Source organism: Electrona antarctica (genome assembly GCF_951216825.1).
Source record: "Electrona antarctica genome assembly, chromosome: 13".
NCBI classification, from domain to species: domain Eukaryota; kingdom Metazoa; phylum Chordata; class Actinopteri; order Myctophiformes; family Myctophidae; genus Electrona; species Electrona antarctica.
In genome coordinates, this window is record NC_136794.1 from 51087908 (window position 1) to 51107115 (window position 19208).

General features: G+C 42.9%; 1 protein-coding gene across 1 annotated transcript; it reads left to right on the top strand.

The window, feature by feature from the left end:
• Window positions 1-8119: 8119 nt before the first annotated feature.
• Window positions 8120-13712, top strand: LOC306935040 (uncharacterized protein; the record flags this gene model as incomplete). The annotated part of the gene is made up of 6 exons (XM_079517861.1): window positions 8120-8245; window positions 9946-10088; window positions 11731-11795; window positions 12550-12675; window positions 13137-13235; window positions 13353-13712. The coding sequence occupies 6 exons, from the start codon at window positions 8120-8122 to the stop codon at window positions 13388-13390; spliced, it is 597 nt and encodes a 198-aa protein (XP_079373987.1). The 3' UTR covers window positions 13391-13712.
• Window positions 13713-19208: the final 5496 nt, after the last annotated feature.

Genomic DNA, 19208 nt, shown 5'->3' on the forward strand with positions numbered 1-19208 from the left:
TGTGTTGTAGTAATAGTACAACATAAACATTACAGAGACTTTAGCTGTCACTGTACAATACTTTAAAACAGTTGTCATGTTGCACACATGCTTAAAATAGCTCTTATTTGCGCCGCCCTCGTTGAAAACAATGTAATTCAAACTCCAGCTTGTCCCTCTCCATCCAGGCTGCATGAACAGCGCTCGAGTGCTGAAAGAGACTCCTCGCTCACCTCGCCTCACCTCTCCACGCCAGCCAGGACATCGCACCGCAGCGCGTCTGTGATGTCACAGCATGACATGACATCACAGCATGACATCACAGCGTGGTCGGTGACTCCCGCGCTGATCGGCACAGCGGCGCTCACAGCTGTGTGTTTACGCGGACGGTCAAACGGAGGGGTCAGAGGTCACAGCTGTGTTTACAGCGAGGTCAGAGTCCTCCGGGTTCGCTCGGGGACACAGAGGGACCGTCCTGAACTGATCCAGTCCTCTCCATGTGTGGCTGTCCAGGGTCAGATGAGGTCAGCGTCGTGATCTTCATATATGGAGATGGCCGTATATTGGTGGCGTGACGTGTCACGAGGCGTGACCATATAGACGACATATCTGCGCTGTAAACCTACATTGAATGGTAGAGTGACTGATGTTAGTCTGCCTCAAACGTTACTCTTTACAATTTACAATTTACGCATTTATCAGACGCTCTTAATCCAGAGCGATTTACAATAAGCAATAACAAAAAGCATGGCAATACATCACATACATAAAAAGTAGTTTTCATGAAACATGTGTAAGCTAAGAACGTAACAGTGGAATATCTATATATTGAAACTATACATATAAACTAAACATACTGTATATACTATACTATGCTATACTATACATGTGTACTATAAAGTCATATGACTACATAAAATGCAATTATAGTGCTGTCTACGTAACATGCTATAAGTCTGTATAAAATGCTATCTAAGTCTACATAAAATGCCATCTAAGGGGGTAGGGTAAGTGCTGCGGGCCATGATGGAGTCTGAAGAGGTGGGTTTTCAGACTACGGCGGAATATTGGGAGTGGCGCTGCAGTTCTGATTGTAATGGGAAGTGCATTCCATAGTTTTGGAGCCAGAAGGGAGAAGAGTTTATTTGACCTGCTTTGTACTAACACTAACTTTACTAAGATGTTCCAGAACATCAGGATGAACCTGTGTAGTTTATGGCTGCTCCAACAGTAGAGATGAACCTGTGTAGTTTATGGCTGCTCCAACAGTAGAGATGAACCTGTGTAGTTTATGGCTGCTCCAACAGTAGAGATGAACCTGTGTAGTTTATGGCTGCTCCAACAGTAGAGATGAACCTGTGTAGTTTATGGCTGCTCCAACAGTAGAGATGAACCTGTGCAGTTTATGGCTGCTCCAACAGTAGAGATGAACCTGTGTAGTTTATGGCTGCTCCAACAGTAGAGATGAACCTGTGTAGTTTATGGCTGCTCCAACAGTAGAGATGAACCTGTGTAGTTTATGGCTGCTCCAACAGTAGTAGAGATGAACCTGTGTAGTTTATGGATGCTCCAACAGTAGAGATGAACCTGTGTAGTTTATGGCTGCTCCTACAGTAGAGATGAACCTATGTAGTTTATGGCTGCTCCAACAGTAGAGATGAACCTGTGTAGTTTATGGCTGCTCCAACAGGAGAGATGCACCTGTGTAGTTTATGGCTGCTCCTACAGTAGAGATGAACCTGTGTAGTTTATGGCTGCTCCAACAGTAGAGATGGACCTGTGTAGTTTATGGCTGCTCCAACAGTAGTAGAGATGAACCTGTGTAGTTTATGGATGCTCCAACAGTAGAGATGAACCTGTGTAGTTTATGGCTGCTCCAACAGTAGAGATGAACCTGTGTAGTTTATGGCTGCTCCAACAGTAGAGCTGAACCTGTGTAGTTTATGGCTGCTCCAACAGTAGAGATGAACCTGTGTAGTTTATGGCTGCTCCAACAGTAGAGATGAACCTGTGTAGTTTATGGCTGCTCCAACAGTAGAGATGAACCTGTGTAGTTTATGGCTGCTCCAACAGTAGAGGCAACATTCAACTTTGGAGAGAAACGGAATGTCAAAAAAGAGTCTGAGACCAGAGCCATAGAGTAACGGTTGAGACGAAACAGTGAAAGGTCCTGAAATATACATAACGTCAGTCTTACCCAATACCCAATATTTCTGTTGTATGAACACAAGGCGGCTGTACTTTATACCTCGTCATACTAAACATTTAAAGTATATGAGGTATAAAGTACAGCAGCCTTGTGTTCATACATTTGCGGGCGGCTGTGGCTCAGGAGGTAGAGCAGGTCGTCCAATGATCCGTGGGTCGGAGGTTTGAATCCCGGCTCCTCCTCCTGTCCACATGTGGAAGTGTCCTTGGGCAAGACACTGATCCCCACCCTGCCTCCAATGAGACACTGAACCCCACCCTGCCTCCAATGAGACACTGAACCCCACACTGCCTCCAATGAGACACTGAACCCCACCCTGCCTCCAATGAGACACTGAACCCCACACTGCCTCCAATGAGTCGGTCGGTGTGAGCTCGCCACCGTCGGTGTGTGAATGTGGGAAGTGAGGACGCTGGCGTCGACTGTTCACCACTTCACCTCCCAATGTATGAATGAATGAACCTTCACCTCCCAATGTATGAATGAATGAACATTCACCTCCCAATGTGTGAATGAATGAACCTTCACCTCTCAATGTGTGAATGAATGAACCTTCACCTCCCAATGTATGAATGAATGAACCGTCACCTCCCAATGTATGAATGAATGAACCTTCACCTCCCAATGTATGAATGAATGAACCTTCACCTCCCAATGTATGAATGAATGAACCTTCACCTCCCAATGTATGAATGAATGATCCTTCACCTCCCAATGTATGAATGAATGAACCTTCACCTCTCAATGTATGAATGAACCTTCACCTCCCAATGTATGTATGAATGAATGATCCTTCACCTCTCAATGTATGAATGAACCTTCACCTCCCAATGTATGAATGAATGGACCTTCACCTCCCAATGTATGAATGAATGAACCTTCACCTCCCAATGTATGAATGAATGAACCTTCACCTCTCAATGTATGAATGAACCTTCACCTCCCAATGTATGAATGAATGAACCTTCACCTCCCAATGTATGAATGAATTAACCTTAACCTCTCAATGTATGAATGTATGTATTTGAGCACTTGGAAAAGCGCTATAAAAATAAAACAGAATGTTTGGGTAAAAAGACGTTATGTTACGTCATGAAGATGTGCGGTGATAAGAACAGCCCTCACTTCACAGGGGTGTGATTTGGGTTTTAAATACGGGGGGATTTAGTTTACAATGATTTAGTTGTTTTGTTACTCTGTGTGACTCGATGGAGTACATTCAGTACAAGGTGGATTTACTGCAGGAATCAAACTAAATGTGGACAGAGAGCATGTTGTCCTCGGTTCACCCCCAGAGACATTCTGTCCGTTCGTAGCAACCACCACACACTGCTTTATCCTGGAGAAACCCCTGGCAGGGCGAGAGACCATCTGTCTGCACTGTGACACAGAGAGAGAGAGGTGGGGGGGGGGGGGGGGGGTGAGAGAATGAGAGAGAGTTAGAGAGAGAGACAGACTGTTGAGCTGTTGGGCTGTTAGGGATGCCCAGGTTTGCTTTGATAAAATGTATTCCTATTTAAAAAACACATTTCTCTGAACATTGGTTCAGCGGCATGAGTGGCCGGATGGTAACAGCAAGGTTCCCGGTTCGATCCCTGTGGGCTCCCCCAGAGTTAGTGTTGAAGCAAAAGCAAATAACATTGCATTTGCATTTTCAAATTGTCGTGTGTACGATTTGAAAATGCAAATGCAATGTTATTTGCTTTTGCTTTTTCATTCTGTCATAGAATGACCACACCTGGAGATGAAATGTAAAGTCTATTGCATTAGATATTCACTTAAATGTGTTCATTGTCTGAAGGTTAAAAAGCATTTCTCTTATTTAATTTGAATATTCTAAATTGCATTTTCATTTTAATATTTCCCACTAATTTGCTGGCATTTTTTGACAATTGAAATTCAAATGATATTTTATTTATAATTTGAATTGTGTCATAGAATGAGCACATCTGTAGATTAAATGTAAATGCTGTTGCATTTTAGATTTACTTTTGTCCCAATAAATGTGTTAATGACCTGAAAATGAAAAAGCATTTATCTTATTTCAATTGACTTTTCATATTTGCCATTTCATTTGAATTGTGGCAGCTTTATGCTTCCATACAGGTCAGGCCAGTTGGCTGGTCAGTTAAGCACAGTAACACCATGGGTCACGTCAGTGCTCTTGGATAAAGGCGCTATATAAATGCACCATTTACCATTTATTTACTCCATAGTTACTGGTAGTTTGGGCTCTGTGGGGGGCCAAGTGCTGCTGGAAAAGGAAACCAGCATCTCCATAAAGCTTGTCAACGTTCTGAAGCACAAAGTGCTCTAAGATCTCCTGGTAAATAAATGGTTGTGTTGACTGAGACTCCACTGAGACTCCAGTGAGACTCCAGTGGGTTAGGGTTAGGGTTAGTGTTGACTGAGACTCCAGTGTGACGTTTTCACTGTCACTTCTTGCACCGTTATGCTCAACTTGCACCTCCGTAAATCTGTGTAAATAATGATGAATGAATGAATTAATCGTTTATTTAGTAATCAGTTTATCAATAGGGTTCGTATTTGTTTTATGTTTCCCCATATCTCCACACTGTAGGTGATGTGTGGAACTATGAGTGAACAATACAACAATTTCTGACTGAGGATATATTTGGTTTTATACAATATTGCAATAGTTTTTGACATTTTTGAGTGGTGCAAACCACTCCAACAACCAGCTTTGTCTGTACCCGTGTACCTGTACGTGGCCCCACGCACAGGTGAGCATGGTTGCTATGGTTAGTGTGTGACGTCACTGCACCACTCAGTTCACACGGGTGTGATTTTTGTTTTTACATGTGATTTCCAGCTTAGTTTGTCTATCTATTATTACACCCAAGAATTTATTTTCATTTACTCTTTCAATTTCCATACCGTTTATTTTAAGTGTGGCTTGATCGTTGATTTCTCTAGTACCAAATATATGGATCATGGAGCCTATAGTGTACTGTAGCCATCTGTACATGAAGGTGTTCACTATACTGTACTGTAGCCATCTGTACATGAAGGTGTTCACTATACTGTACTGTAGCCATCTGTACATGAAGGTGTTCACACAGAGTTTACCTAACTTTGCTACTGCAGGTAAAACATCCACAGTAAAAGACCCTGTGTTTACTGGGGATGTAGGGGAGAACGGGGTAATATGAGCCAGCGTTTAAGTTGAACCACCCTCCAACTAGAAAACTGTGTTGCCATGTGACCTTAAATCTAGTAAGCATCCATAATGTACACCTGGCTGTGAAGTTGGGAAGCACATGGGGAAAGTTAGAAAACATTATTTTACACAAAAAACTGTTTTTTGTCGGTCAAAGTAACATTTCGTCATCATGTAAAATGACTGTTATACAAAGCAAAATGTACCTAGGTCTAAAACGTAATATCATACACGTTGATGATTTGCCAATGGATAGAACCATGTGAATCATTTAGCAATTAAATTGTCTGAAGTAGCTTATTCTAGTCATTGTTTTCTAAATGGTGGCTGGGGTCAAATGAACCAATGTCCGGGGGTAAATTGAGCCAATGGGAATCACTATTCATATTTCTTCTGTCTTTGCTACTCAGTCTTTGCTACTCAAATTATACTGAATGACCATTAATTTGCATGTACATACTCATTTAAGAGAAGTTTGCAATATTGTATTAACAATATTGCAAATATAAGGTTCTGAATAACAAACTTTATTTAATTGTCTTAATATTGTTTAAATAATAAATAAACAAATAAATAAGACTATTTGCAAAAGGGAAAACTGTTATTAAATTATTATTGATAAGTGAATACATTATCTGTTCAAGTTTAAGCTTTTAACATTAAAATATCATGTGGTTCGACTTGCCCCTCGACTTGGATCAACTTACCCCTTACCTGGGGCAGATTGAGCCTCATGGCCCTTTGTCATAGATGCTTACTCACCATTTCAATTGATAGAAGACATCCTGAAATATGGGTAGATCATTAGATTTGCTCATCATTTTGCCTTGCTTCCAGGACAACTTAAGCAAAAAGTGGTTCATCTTACCCCGTTCTCCCCTACCATGTAATCACTGGCATAATCACAATCGGCCATAAAATGCCATATCGGTAAATCAGAAATAATCCCCATTATTTAATTGGTTTTCACCAGCAAAGAAATACATGAAAAATGTAAAAAAAATCATCAACAGGTTCAATATAGACCAAAAGTGTCTAATATCTCTAGTCTAGAACCCAAAGGCCACATCAAATATGATGTAAAAATGTCTACATTTAATTAGTGTACTCGTCTCATTCAGTTGTGAAAACAGACACTTGGAAAAGAGTATAATGCTGTGTATTAATTGATTGAATACTTTATTAACAGGCTTTGGGCCAATCAGCCCCCCTAGGGCCTATAGGCTTGTTTCCATTGTGGTCCTCTGTAGAATATCGGAATCGGTCAGAATCGGTATCGGTAGATATGACCCTGCAAATAATCGGAGATCGGATACCGGTCATAATTTCATTATCGTGAAGGGAGGCTCTGCTACACTTTATGTACACACATATGTATAGTTTATATGTATAGTGTTTATTATATAGATATGTTCTAGTTACGTTCTTAGCTTGTGCATGTTTCATGATAAATGGATTTTTATATTATGTGTATATATTATTCCCATGCATTTTTGTTCTTGCTTAATGTAAATCGCTCTGGATTAAGAGCGTCTGATAAATGCCTGAATTGTAAATTGTACACTTTCATGTGAAATGAAATGTAGCCATTCTGCAAACTGTTAATCAATCAATCAACCAATCAATCAATCAATTAACCAACCCTGGCCGGGGACATTTGCTTACTGTGTAAGTGGGTTCAAGTTGCTTAACTCATTTCGACCTGAGGACGATTCTACAAAATGTCTTCTAAATCCTGACAGTTTTCTGAAAAACCTCATGTTTCTATATCAGTGGTTCTCAAACAATTTCACGCCCAAAAATATCTATAATTGGCCGCCGACCCTCATCTGAAATGATGTTGTTCCAGGGACCTCCGCCCCGAGAAGCAAAGATATGAGTTAAAAACGTTCGCTCTGAAAGAATAATATGTTCAAAGATTTGTGCCACAGTTTCACGATGAAAAATAGCAGACCTACGAGTTTGTAGGTCTGCTATTTTTCAATAGCAAAAGTATAACAATGCTTCAAACACCAAAATGGGTTAATTAATTCATGGAGGAACAGCTGCAGCCCAGAAGGTTCCGCCAGCATAACGACCTTAATCAACCCGGCCATAACCCCTTCAGGCCTGAGGACGCATAGATGTGTTTAAACTTCAATTTTAAACTTTAGTTATTAATAGCAGATCTACAAGATCATAGCGCAGCACCGAGTGCCGCGCTATGATCTTGTAGATCTGTAAAAAAAACACATTGTGTGAAAATTGTGAAATATTTAGCAAATCTTTGAATGTATATATTCTTTCACATCGAAATGTTTTAACTCATATCTTTGCTTCTGGGAAGGGGAGGGGGGGGGGGGGGGGTCGGTCCCTGGAATAACATATTTTTAAATGGGGGTCGGCGGCCAATTTTATGGGGGTCCTTGACATGAAATAGTTTGAGAACCACTGACATGGAAACATGGTGTTTTATCAGAAAACTGTCAGGATTTAGAAAACATTTTGTAGAATCTGGTCTTCGGTCTTCATGGGCTAAAAAACAACACATGCACGGAGGGAGGAGACTTTTTTTTAGGGGGGTGTAGGGGGGTGTATCCCCCCTCCACCCCCCCCCCCCCCCCCCTCCAACTCTATTTAGCCCAGAGGCAGAGTGTGTTGTGGACTTATTAGATTCCGTGCTCTTCAACAGTAACAGTGAGGCGTCCAGTGTCTCTCTCTCTCTCTCGGTGTCTCGGTGTCTCTCTCTCCCTCTCTCTCTCTGATCCAACATGGCCGCCGCCGTCCATCAGCTCGTCGTGGCGTTCCTGCTCCTCGCCGTCTCCCTCGTCTCGGCCGACGACGAATCCGACTGCAAGGAGGTGGTGAAGCCCATGGTCCTAGAGAACACCAACTTTGTGAGTTCATTAATTTATCCCATTCTGGACGGGAACCCCTTTTGGTGTCTTAACTAAGCATTATGTTATACTTTAGCTATTGAAAAATAGCAGATCTGCGGCACAAATCTTTGAATATATATCCTTTCAGAGCGAACGTTTGTTTTTGTTCGACGTCAGGCCTAAATGGGTTGTAGGCCTAGGTTTAAAGCTGCTATAAGCAATAATATGTCATTGTAATTGTAATTGTAATGACCTTTTTTATTTATTCTTTTGGTATTCAGACAGCCAGCAATGAGTAGAACGCTCCCTAGAAGCTCAGTCATTGGTCGATTTGCCTGTCTATTGGTTATAGGCATTGCGACCACGTTTTTTTCTTTTTTCGGCCAATGACAAAGCTTCTAGGAACATCTTTGAATGCAGATTGCGGCCCCTAGATGAGTATACAGAGACTACATTGTTTTTGGGAGCGTTTTACTCATTGCTGGATTCAATTTTTTTTTAAATAAAGGTCATTAAAGTTTTGACATAATATTGCTTATAGCTGCTTTAATTTGTATGTATGTATTTGTATGTATAAGATAATTAATGATATCAAAGTCAAGCCCATGGTCCTAGAGAACACCACCTTTGTGAGTTGAATTTAATTGTTTATGTATAATTATAATAATTAACAATCTCTATTATAATAATTCTCTATTACACTCTATTATAATAATTATTAATGATAAGTCGAGCCCATATTGCTGGACAACACCGACTGTGTATGCAGAGCTGTCACATTTATAGTGACAATTAATTGTCATATTGGCGATTAAATTATTTAATTGTGCTTTTGGCGTTACCTCTATGTTGATAAATACCAGAAATAGAACGGCCATAGCCGTCTTTACAAATGTGATGAGGTCAGCACATTTGGTCAAGTGGCTAAGAGTGTTTTTTGTGCAAAACGAATGCCTGGAATGGATTCAGAATCATGAAAAACCCTAGTTTGACATGGCACATGCTGCTTAATGCATAATGAAATGAAATGTTGCCTTTTATAGGATGTTAATATAACATATAACATATAAACCCCTATAAAATAAATTGCTCAATGCCGACAGCCGGTCAGCAAGTGGATTCATGACTGTATCTGTTTGTATATAGACAATATTTTAGGCCAATACAAAAATACTATATTTCCCACCCCACAACCCGACTGCCGTACTATAGTGAGCATTCCTTCTGTCATTACCGTATGTCCTCGCTTTGATGTGCATGTAAAATCACTACCGTAAATGTTTTCAGCTCCTGTGGTGTGAAGTGGGTGTTCCCTTTCATCCTGTGTTTTGGGGTGTTTTTGGGGTGTGTTTAGCTCCTGGGTCTCATCCTGTGTTTTTGGGGTGTGTTTAGCTCCTGGGTCTCATCCTGTGTTTTTGGGGTGTGTTTAGCTCCTGGGTCTCATCCTGTGTTTTTGGGGTGTGTTTAGCTCCTGGGTCTCATCCTGTGTTTTTGGGGTGTGTTTAGCTCCTGGGTCTCATCCTGTGTTTTGGGGTGTTTTGCGGGGTGTTTTTGGCGTGTGTTTTCGGGGTGTGTTTAGCTCCTGGGTCGTTGGGTGTTCCATGGGTCATTCATCCTGTGTTTTGGGTTGTTTTCATGGTGTTTTCATGGTCTTTTTGGGGTGTGTTTAGCTCCTGGGTCTCATCCTGTGTTTCGGGGTGTTTTTGGGGTGTGTTTAGCTCCTGGGTCGCTGGGTGTTCCACGTCGGAGCCTCTGATGACGACGACAGCCTGAAACACCTCAGGAAGGTGAAGAACTCCTGGATCCACTTGACGGAGACAAGCGACAGCGGAACGCTCAACCTGCGCTGGGGAGAGTCTGTGTGAGTTAAACTACACTACCCAGAACACCTTGCTGCATGTTCACTACACTACCCAGAACACCTTGCTGCATGTTCACTACACTACCCAGAACACCTTGCTGCATGTTCACTACACTACCCAGAACACCCTGCTGCATGTTCACTACACTACCCAGAACACCTTGCTGCATGTTCACTACACTACCCATAACACCTTGCTGCATGTTCACTACACTACCCAGAACACCTTGCTGCATGTTCACTACACTACCCAGAACACCCTGCTGCATGTTCACTACACTACCCAGAACACCCTGCTGCATGTTCACTACACTACCCAGAACACCCTGCTGCATGTTCACTACACTACCCAGAACACCTTGCTGCATGTTCACTACACTACCCAGAACACCTTGCTGCATGTTCACTACACTACCCATAACACCTTGCTGCATGTTCACTACACTACCCAGAACACCTTGCTGCATGTTCACTACACTACCCAGAACACCTTGCTGCATGTTCACTACACTACCCAGAACACCTTGCTGCATGTTCACTACACTACCCAGAACACCCTGCTGCATGTTCACTACACTACCCAGAACACCCTGCTGCTGGGGAGAGTCTGTGTGAGTTAAACTACACTACCCATAACACCCTGCTGCATGGGGAGCGTCTGTGTGAGTTAAACTACACTACCCATAACACCCTGCTGCATGGGGAGCGTCTGTGTGAGTTAAACTACATTACCCATAACACCCTGCTGCATGGGGAGCGTCTGTGTGAGTTAAACTACACTACCCATACAACCCTGCTGCATGGTCCTCAACCTGCGCTGGGGAGAGTCTGTGAGTTAAACGACACTACCCATAACACCCTGTTGCATATTCACTGCATTACCCATAACACCCTGCTGCATGGTCCTCAACCTGCGCTGGGGAGAGTCTGTGTGAGTTAAAGATGGAGTGCTATGATTTTTTTCCATCCTAAAACATGATCATCAGGTCTTATTGTTATATAAGGAGGAAGAAGTTTTTCTAAAAAGTGTACAGTAGGCCTATTTGTTAAAATGTTGTTTTTATGTGGGCCAACCAGTTCATTAAGTATGTTTGACATGCATTAGTCTACGGACCCCCATTTAATGGAATTTCTATCTCTGGGACCCCCGATTTATATTGTAAAATCAATGTTAATTTAACTCTGAGTGTAATTTAACTCTGAGAGTGTACAAATGGTCTTCCATGTGTTACACTCTCAGAGTTACAGACCCATAAGGGTCCATTTGGTTCCAAACTATCATGTAGCTGAGCTGGGGACCCCCTGGGGACCCCCTGGGGACCCCCTGGACCCCCTGGGGACCCCCTGGAACTCCCTCACTGTGGGAACCACTGATGTATCAAACTAGTACTATTGGTTCTAAAATCTCTCTCTCTCTCTCTCTCTCTCTCTCTCTCTCTCTCTCTCTCTCTCTCTCTCTCTCTCTCTCTCTCTCTCTCTGTCTCTCTCTCTCTCTCTCTCTCTGTCTCTCTCTCTCTCTGTCTCTCTCTCTCTCTCTGTCTCTCTCTCTCTCTCTCTCTCTCTCTCTCTCTCTGTCTCTCTCTCTCTCTCTGTCTCTCTCTCTCTCTCTCTCTCTCTCTCTCTCTCTCTCTCTCTCTCTCAGCGATGGGAAGTGCATGCTGGGAAACGCCAACTCCACCTACCTGGACCTCTCTCCAAACGGCACCTGTAAGTATTACAACAAATAACCGTAATGTAGCGTAACTATGAACAATAACCATGGTACTGTAACTATGAACATTTAGGGTAAATCTAAACATTTTCAATGATGTCTGTAAGTCAGAAGCATTGTCATTGGGTCGGCGGTTCGAATCCCGGCTCCTCCTGTCTACATGTCGAAGTGTCCTTGGGCAAGACACTGAACCCCACATTGCTCCCGATGTGCTGGTTGGTACCTTGCATGGCTTCCACTGCAATCGGTGTATGAACGGGTGAATGTAATGCTCTCACCATTTAAAACAGTGGGTGAAATGAGTCTTTGTGCATACTGTAGTTCATATACTGTAGTTCCCATCATTATACTGTAGTTCATATACTGTAGTTCCATCATTATACTGTAGTTCCCATCATTATACTGTAGTTCCCATCATTATACTGTAGTTCCCATCATTATACTGTAGTTCCCATCATGCAAAGCTTTTTTTACCACAAACTGTACAAGTAAAGGGTTTCCCTTTCACCCTGTAATTGTACAGTATGTGCTTTTTTACTCAGATAGATATTGACAAGCATTTGCTACAAAACTGTACAGCTAAACGTTTTGTGCTTTTAACACAAACTGTAAGTAAAGGTTTTCTCCCTGTAGGGTGCTCATCTGCTTTCTCACATCAGATATTCATGAGCCTTTATTGTTTGACTTGTATTAATTAATTTAGTTATAAACTTTGACCACTAATTATCTATATTTTATTGATCTATTTAGTTATAAACTTTGACCACTACACCACCATCAACAATGGGACGTACTACGAGCTGGGGCCATTCGCTTACACCTGGTTGGACAACGCTGCAGACAACTCCACCCATCACAAAGACATCATCGCTTTCAGTGAGTATAAGCTCCACCCACCACGACGACATCATTAACTTCACCCACCACAATGACACAATAAGCTCCACCCACCACAGTGACACCATAAGCTCCACCCACCACAATGACACCATAAGCTCCACCCACCACAATGACCTCATAAGCTCCACCCACCACAATGACATCATCACATTCAGCGAGTAAACATCATAAAGATTCTGTGGTTGAAAAAAACACAAATTGATTTCTACAATAACCCTGTCTGTCTGTCTGTCTGTCTGTCTGTCTGTCTGTCTGTCTGTCTGTCTGTCTGTCTGTCTGTCTGTCTGTGTCTCTCTATGTCTCTCTCTTTCTCTCTCTGTCTATGTCTCTCTCTTTCTCTCTCTGTCTGTGTCTCTGTGTCTCTCTCTCTGTCTCTCTCTCTCTCTCTCTCTCTCTCTCTCTGTCTCTCTCTGTGTCTCTCTATGTCTCTCTCTCAGCGAGGGATGGTAAACTGGACGATGTTCATCTAGAGATCTTTAAGAAGCAGGTTGCGTGTCTCGACTTCCACTCTGTGCTGCACTTTGGAGACAACATGGGTACGCGTTGGTCGATTGATTGATCGATCGATCGATTGATTGATCGATTATATACCTTATTAGTCATAAAAATAAAAATGGGATACTTTGACAAAAATGACAATTTCTCGTTTTCAGACCTGTGTCCTGACGAGAAGGAGACCGTCTCTCAGTGAGAACGACGACAACCAACCAACACCGACGGAACAGCCATCGTCGACTTGACTCCTCCTCTTCCTCCTCCTCCTCCTCCTCCTCCGCCGCATCTTAACCGCTAGCTAGCTCGCCAAACGCTAGCTCACCAACCGCTGGCTAGCTCGCCAACCGCTAGCTAGCTCGCCACACGCTAGCTAGCTCGCCAACCGCTAGCTATACGATCACTGTCCTCCACACACCGTAACCCCGCTATGTTCCGCTAGCGCACACCGCACCCGCCGCTAGCTATCAGCGCCTGTCATGTCTCTAGTCGGCTTTAACGCGATCCACCATGAATACATAATGCATTGAAACCACACAGTCTGACTGCAGCGCCACCACCAGGCCATCGTAACCCTCGCGTCACGCACAGCGTATATATATATATATAAATATATACAATATGTCAACCCTGTAAAGATGATTCTTGCACGCTGGTGGTGGTGGTGGTGCCCTGTTTGAATAGCAGATCTGCAAGCTCGCGGCGGGTCACGTTCGTGACCCGCCGCGAGCTTGCAGATCTGCTATTTTGCCGAGCTCGACGCACACGACTAAAGTATGAGTCTGAGAGGCTTCAGGGCTTCACGGAGAAGGACTTCTTTCTGCCACTGGGTGGCGCCAGTCAGTCACCAACCAGGTTGTGTTGAAAAAGTTCTACTGAAGGAATTTCTGACGGATTTGTTATTAATTGGATTATGATGGATTTGTAATAATGATGATGATGATAATTAAAAAAATAAATGTGCCACCTTTTTTTTCCGAACACGTAATATGCTATTGCTTTTAATAAAGAGAATGAAATGCAACAGAATCCCTTCTTTGTCTCTTAATGTTATTTGTGTTTTCATGTTGCATAATGTTTGTTTCTTAAAGGGACACTTCACCCCTTTTGCAACCAGAACTTATTTTAATGATGTCTGGGAGACAAGAAACACTTTCCTGGCGTTTTTATGTGTGTTTTTAGGTATTTCAAAGTGTCCATGGGCTCCATGATGTCATGGAAACTGGGCTCACTTATTTCCTGGACTACATCAAGGACTGTCTAAAGAGGACGAGACGCGAAGACCGTACGGGCGACGCCATGTTGCTTATGGTGCTCCATGGAAGGAAAGAAACATGCGCAGTTGAGACCAAGGAAGCTGAACGCGGAAGTGTTGGCTGCATATAGCCCATTGCGCATGTTTCTTTCCTTCCATGGAGCACTATAAGCAACATGGCGTCGCCCTTACGGTCTTCGCGTCTCGTCCTTCTTAGACAGTCCTTGGACTACATCAAGGAAGCTCTGAGAAGGAAGGGAAGTGGTCACGTGACTGGGCTGCGCCATGACACTTTAATGGACATTTTCATGGGAGACAAACTACCTGGAAGTTTGGCAGAATGCACTGGAGTCAATGAGAGCTCAGTGACCAGCTCATGAACAAACATTATTTATGAACAATTGAGACCTTTTGTAAAGTAATCACTTCTGGAAAATAACAGAAGACATGTAACACATTATTGTCTGCTGTGTTGTTATTCGATGTGTACACTGTGTCATTTGTATAGAGGTATGGTATCTAAAGAGCACAAAGTACCTTTCTGAACGCACCAAACCTCGCGATACTTCTGAGCCAGAAACGATACCTGCTGCTGTTTAGATCCTCAGATAAAATGATATGCTGTGCACTCTGTGCACATCGAAAAGTAATTGATTAGAAAACAACCTGTGATATGTCTTCTGTTATTTTCCAGAAGTGATTACTTTACAAAAGGTCTCAATTGTTCATGAATAATGTTTGTTATGAACTGGTCCAGCCGGATCCATTCACTGCTATGTATTCATTGCACTTCCGGTGTGAGTTTGGCTCCCATGAAAGTGTCCATGAAAGTGTCATGGCGCAGCCCAGTCACGTGACCACTTCCCTTCCTTCTCAGAGCTTCCTTGGACTACATGTTGTCTCAGTAAGTCAGCCCTCCCCCTATCCACAAGGAGGAACAGTGCGCCAATTGCGCATTATGGGAATTGTAGTCCAGGAAGGAAGTGAGCCCAGTGTCCATGACATCATGGAGCCCATGGACACTTTGAAATACTAAAATATCTAAAAACCACATAAATGACCCACATAAAACCCCCAGGTTTCTTGTCTCCAAAACATCGTTCAAATAAGATCTGGTTGCAACAGGGGTGAAGTGTCCCTTTAATATTTGTGTTTTCATGTGAAAAACTAAAGCAACGTGATTGGTTGAAATGAGCGTGACGTTGACATCACACCTAGCCGTTTACAAATGAAACTAAATCACAAATGAAACTCAACATTTGGGATATGTCCGATATTAAGTTATCTTGCCGATATTCTACATTCCGATATCGTCCAGCTCCTGACTTACAACCCCAATATCAACCAATATCAATATATGCTAATATGATGCAGGCTTTTTCACCAAAAGTCAACTAATAATCAGGTATAAGTTAACGCCACATAGATGTTGAGGCCACAGGTTCACAAACATTTTCATGTCAAGGACCCCCAAATGTACACTCATTAGCCCCGTGGACCCCCATGAGAGAAGGTTTGTATCTAGCAGTGATTCTCAACAAGTTAATTTCAAGGAACCCCAGTTTGACATGCATTAGTCTACGGACCCCCATTTAATGGCATTTCTATCTCTGGGACCCCCAATTTATATTGTAAAAGCAATGTTAATTTAACTCTGAGTGTACAAATGGAACCAAACGGACCCATCAGGGTCCATTTGGTCACTCTCAGAGTTAGACCCGTAAGGGTCCATTTGGTTCCATACTATCATTTAGCTGGGGAGCCCCTGGAACTCCCTGATGGACCCCTGGGGGTCCCCGGACCCCACTTTGGGAACCACCGTATTAGACAGTGCAGAAACATTATTGGTAAATGGTGCATTTATATAGCGCCTTTATCCAAGGCGCTTTACATAGATTGTGCATTACATTCACCCATTCACACACACATTCATACACCGATTGCGGCGGAAGCCATGCAAGGCACCAACCAGCACATCGGGAGCAATTTGGGGTTCAGTGTCTTGCCCAAGGACACTTCGACATGTAGCCAGGAGGAGCCGGGATTCGAACCGCCGACCCATGGATCATTGGATGACCTGCTCTACCTCTTGAGCCACAGATGCCTAGAACATTAACAAGCATCAACCAGAATCAGCTGAACACCTGCCCTCTGCAGTGAAAGTGACTGGAGTCTCATTTATCTCCAAACGCCCTTGAATATGATGGAATATGATTAACACTGGCATGACTGAAGTAAGGCAACCTACCACACGCAAGCTGGGGGTCTATTAGAGTAATGTAAAGTCCATAGAACACCTGGGGGTCTATTAGAGTAATGTAAAGTCCATAGACCACCTGGGGGTCTATTAGAGTAATGTTAACTCCATAGACCACCTGGGGGTCTATTAGAGTAATGTTAACTCCATAGACCACATGGGGGTCTATTAGAGTAATGTTAACTCCATAGACCACCTGGGAGTCTATTAGAGTAATGTTAACTCCATAGACCACCTGGGGGTCTATTAGAGTAATGTTAACTCCATAGACCACCTGGGAGTCTATTAGAGTAATGTAAAGTCCATAGACCACCTGGGGGTCTATTAGAGTAATGTTAACTCCATAGACCACCTAGGTGTCTATTAGAGTAATGTTAACTCCATAGACCAGCTGGGGGTCTATTAGAGTAATGTTAACGCCATAGACCACCTGGGAGTCTATTAGAGTAATGTAAAGTCCATAGACCACCTGGGAGTCTATTAGAGTAATGTTAACTCCATAGACCACCTGGGGGTCTATTAGAGTAATGTAAAGTCCATAGACCACCTGGGAGTCTATTAGAGTATTGTTAAGTCCATAGACCACGTGGGGGTCTATTAGAGTAATGTTAACTCCATAGACCACCTGGGAGTCTATTAGAGTAATGTTAACTCCATAGACCACCTGGGGGTCTATTAGAGTATTGTAAAGTCCATAGACCACCTAGGTGTCTATTAGAGTAATGTTAACTCCATAGACCACCTGGGGGTCTATTAGAGTAATGTTAACTCCATAGACCACCTGGGGGTCTATTAGAGTAATGTTAACTCCATAGACCACCTGGGGGTCTATTAGAGTAATGTTAACTCCATAGACCACCTGGGAGTCTATTAGAGTAATGTAAAGTCCATAGACCACCTGGGAGTCTATTAGAGTAATGTTAACTCCATAGACCACCTGGGGGTCTATTAGAGTAATGTAAAGTCCATAGACCACCTGGGAGTCTATTAGAGTATTGTTAACTCCATAGACCACCTGGGGGTCTATTAGAGTAATGTTAACTCCATAGACCACCTGGGGGTCTATTAGAGTAATGTAAAGTCCATAGACCACCTGGGAGTCTATTAGAGTAATGTTAACTCCATAGACCACCTGGGGGTCTATTAGAGTAATGTTACCTCCATAGACCACCTGGGGGTCTATTAGAGTAATGTAAAGTCCATAGACCACCTGGGGGTCTATTAGAGTAATGTAAAGTCCATAGACCACCTAGGTGTCTATTAGAGTAATGTTAACTCCATAGACCACCTGGGGGTCTATTAGAGTAATGTTAACTCCATAGACCACCTGGGGGTCTATTAGAGTAATGTTAACTCCATAGACCACCTGGGAGTCTATTAGAGTAATGTAAAGTCCATAGACCACCTGGGAGTCTATTAGAGTAATGTTAACTCCATAGACCACCTGGGGGTCTATTAGAGTAATGTAAAGTCCATAGACCACCTGGGAGTCTATTAGAGTATTGTTAACTCCATAGACCACCTGGGGGTCTATTAGAGTATTGTTAACTCCATAGACCACCTGGGGGTCTATTAGAGTAATGTAAAGTCCATAGACCACCTGGGAGTCTATTAGAGTAATGTTAACTCCATAGACCACCTGGGGGTCTATTAGAGTAATGTTAACTCCATAGACCACCTGGGGGTCTATTAGAGTAATGTAAAGTCCATAGACCACCTGGGGGTCTATTAGAGTAATGTTAACTCCATAGACCACCTGGGGGTCTATTAGAGTAATGTAAAGTCCATAGACCACCTGGGGGTCTATTAGAGTAATGTAAAGTCCATAGACCACCTGGGGGTCTATTAGAGTAATGTAAAGTCCATAGACCACCTGGGAGTCTATTAGAGTATTGTTAACTCCATAGACCACCTGGGGGTCTATTAGAGTAATGTTAACTCCATAGACCACCTGGGGGTCTATTAGAGTAGTGTAAAGTCCATAGACCACCTAGGGGGGTCTATTAGAGTAATGTTAACTCCATAGACCACCTGGGGGTCTATTAGAGTAATGTAAAGTCCATAGACCACCTGGGGGTCTATTAGAGTAATGTTAACTCCATAGACCACCTGGGAGTCTATTAGAGTAATGTTAACTCCATAGACCACCTGGGGGTCTATTAGAGTAATGTAAAGTCCATAGACCACCTGGGGGTCTATTAGAGTAATGTAAAGTCCATAGACCACCTGGGAGTCTATTAGAGTAATGTAAAGTTCATAGACCACCTGGGAGTCTATTAGAGTAATGTAAAGTCCATAGACCACCTGGGAGTCTATTAGAGTAATGTTAACTCCATAGACCACCTGGGGGTCTATTAGAGTAATGTTAACTCCATAGACCACCTGGGGGTCTATTAGAGTAATGTTAACTCCATAGACCACCTGGGGGTCTATTAGAGTAATGTTAACTCCATAGACCACCTGGGGGTCTATTAGAGTAATGTTAACTCCATAGACCACCTGGGG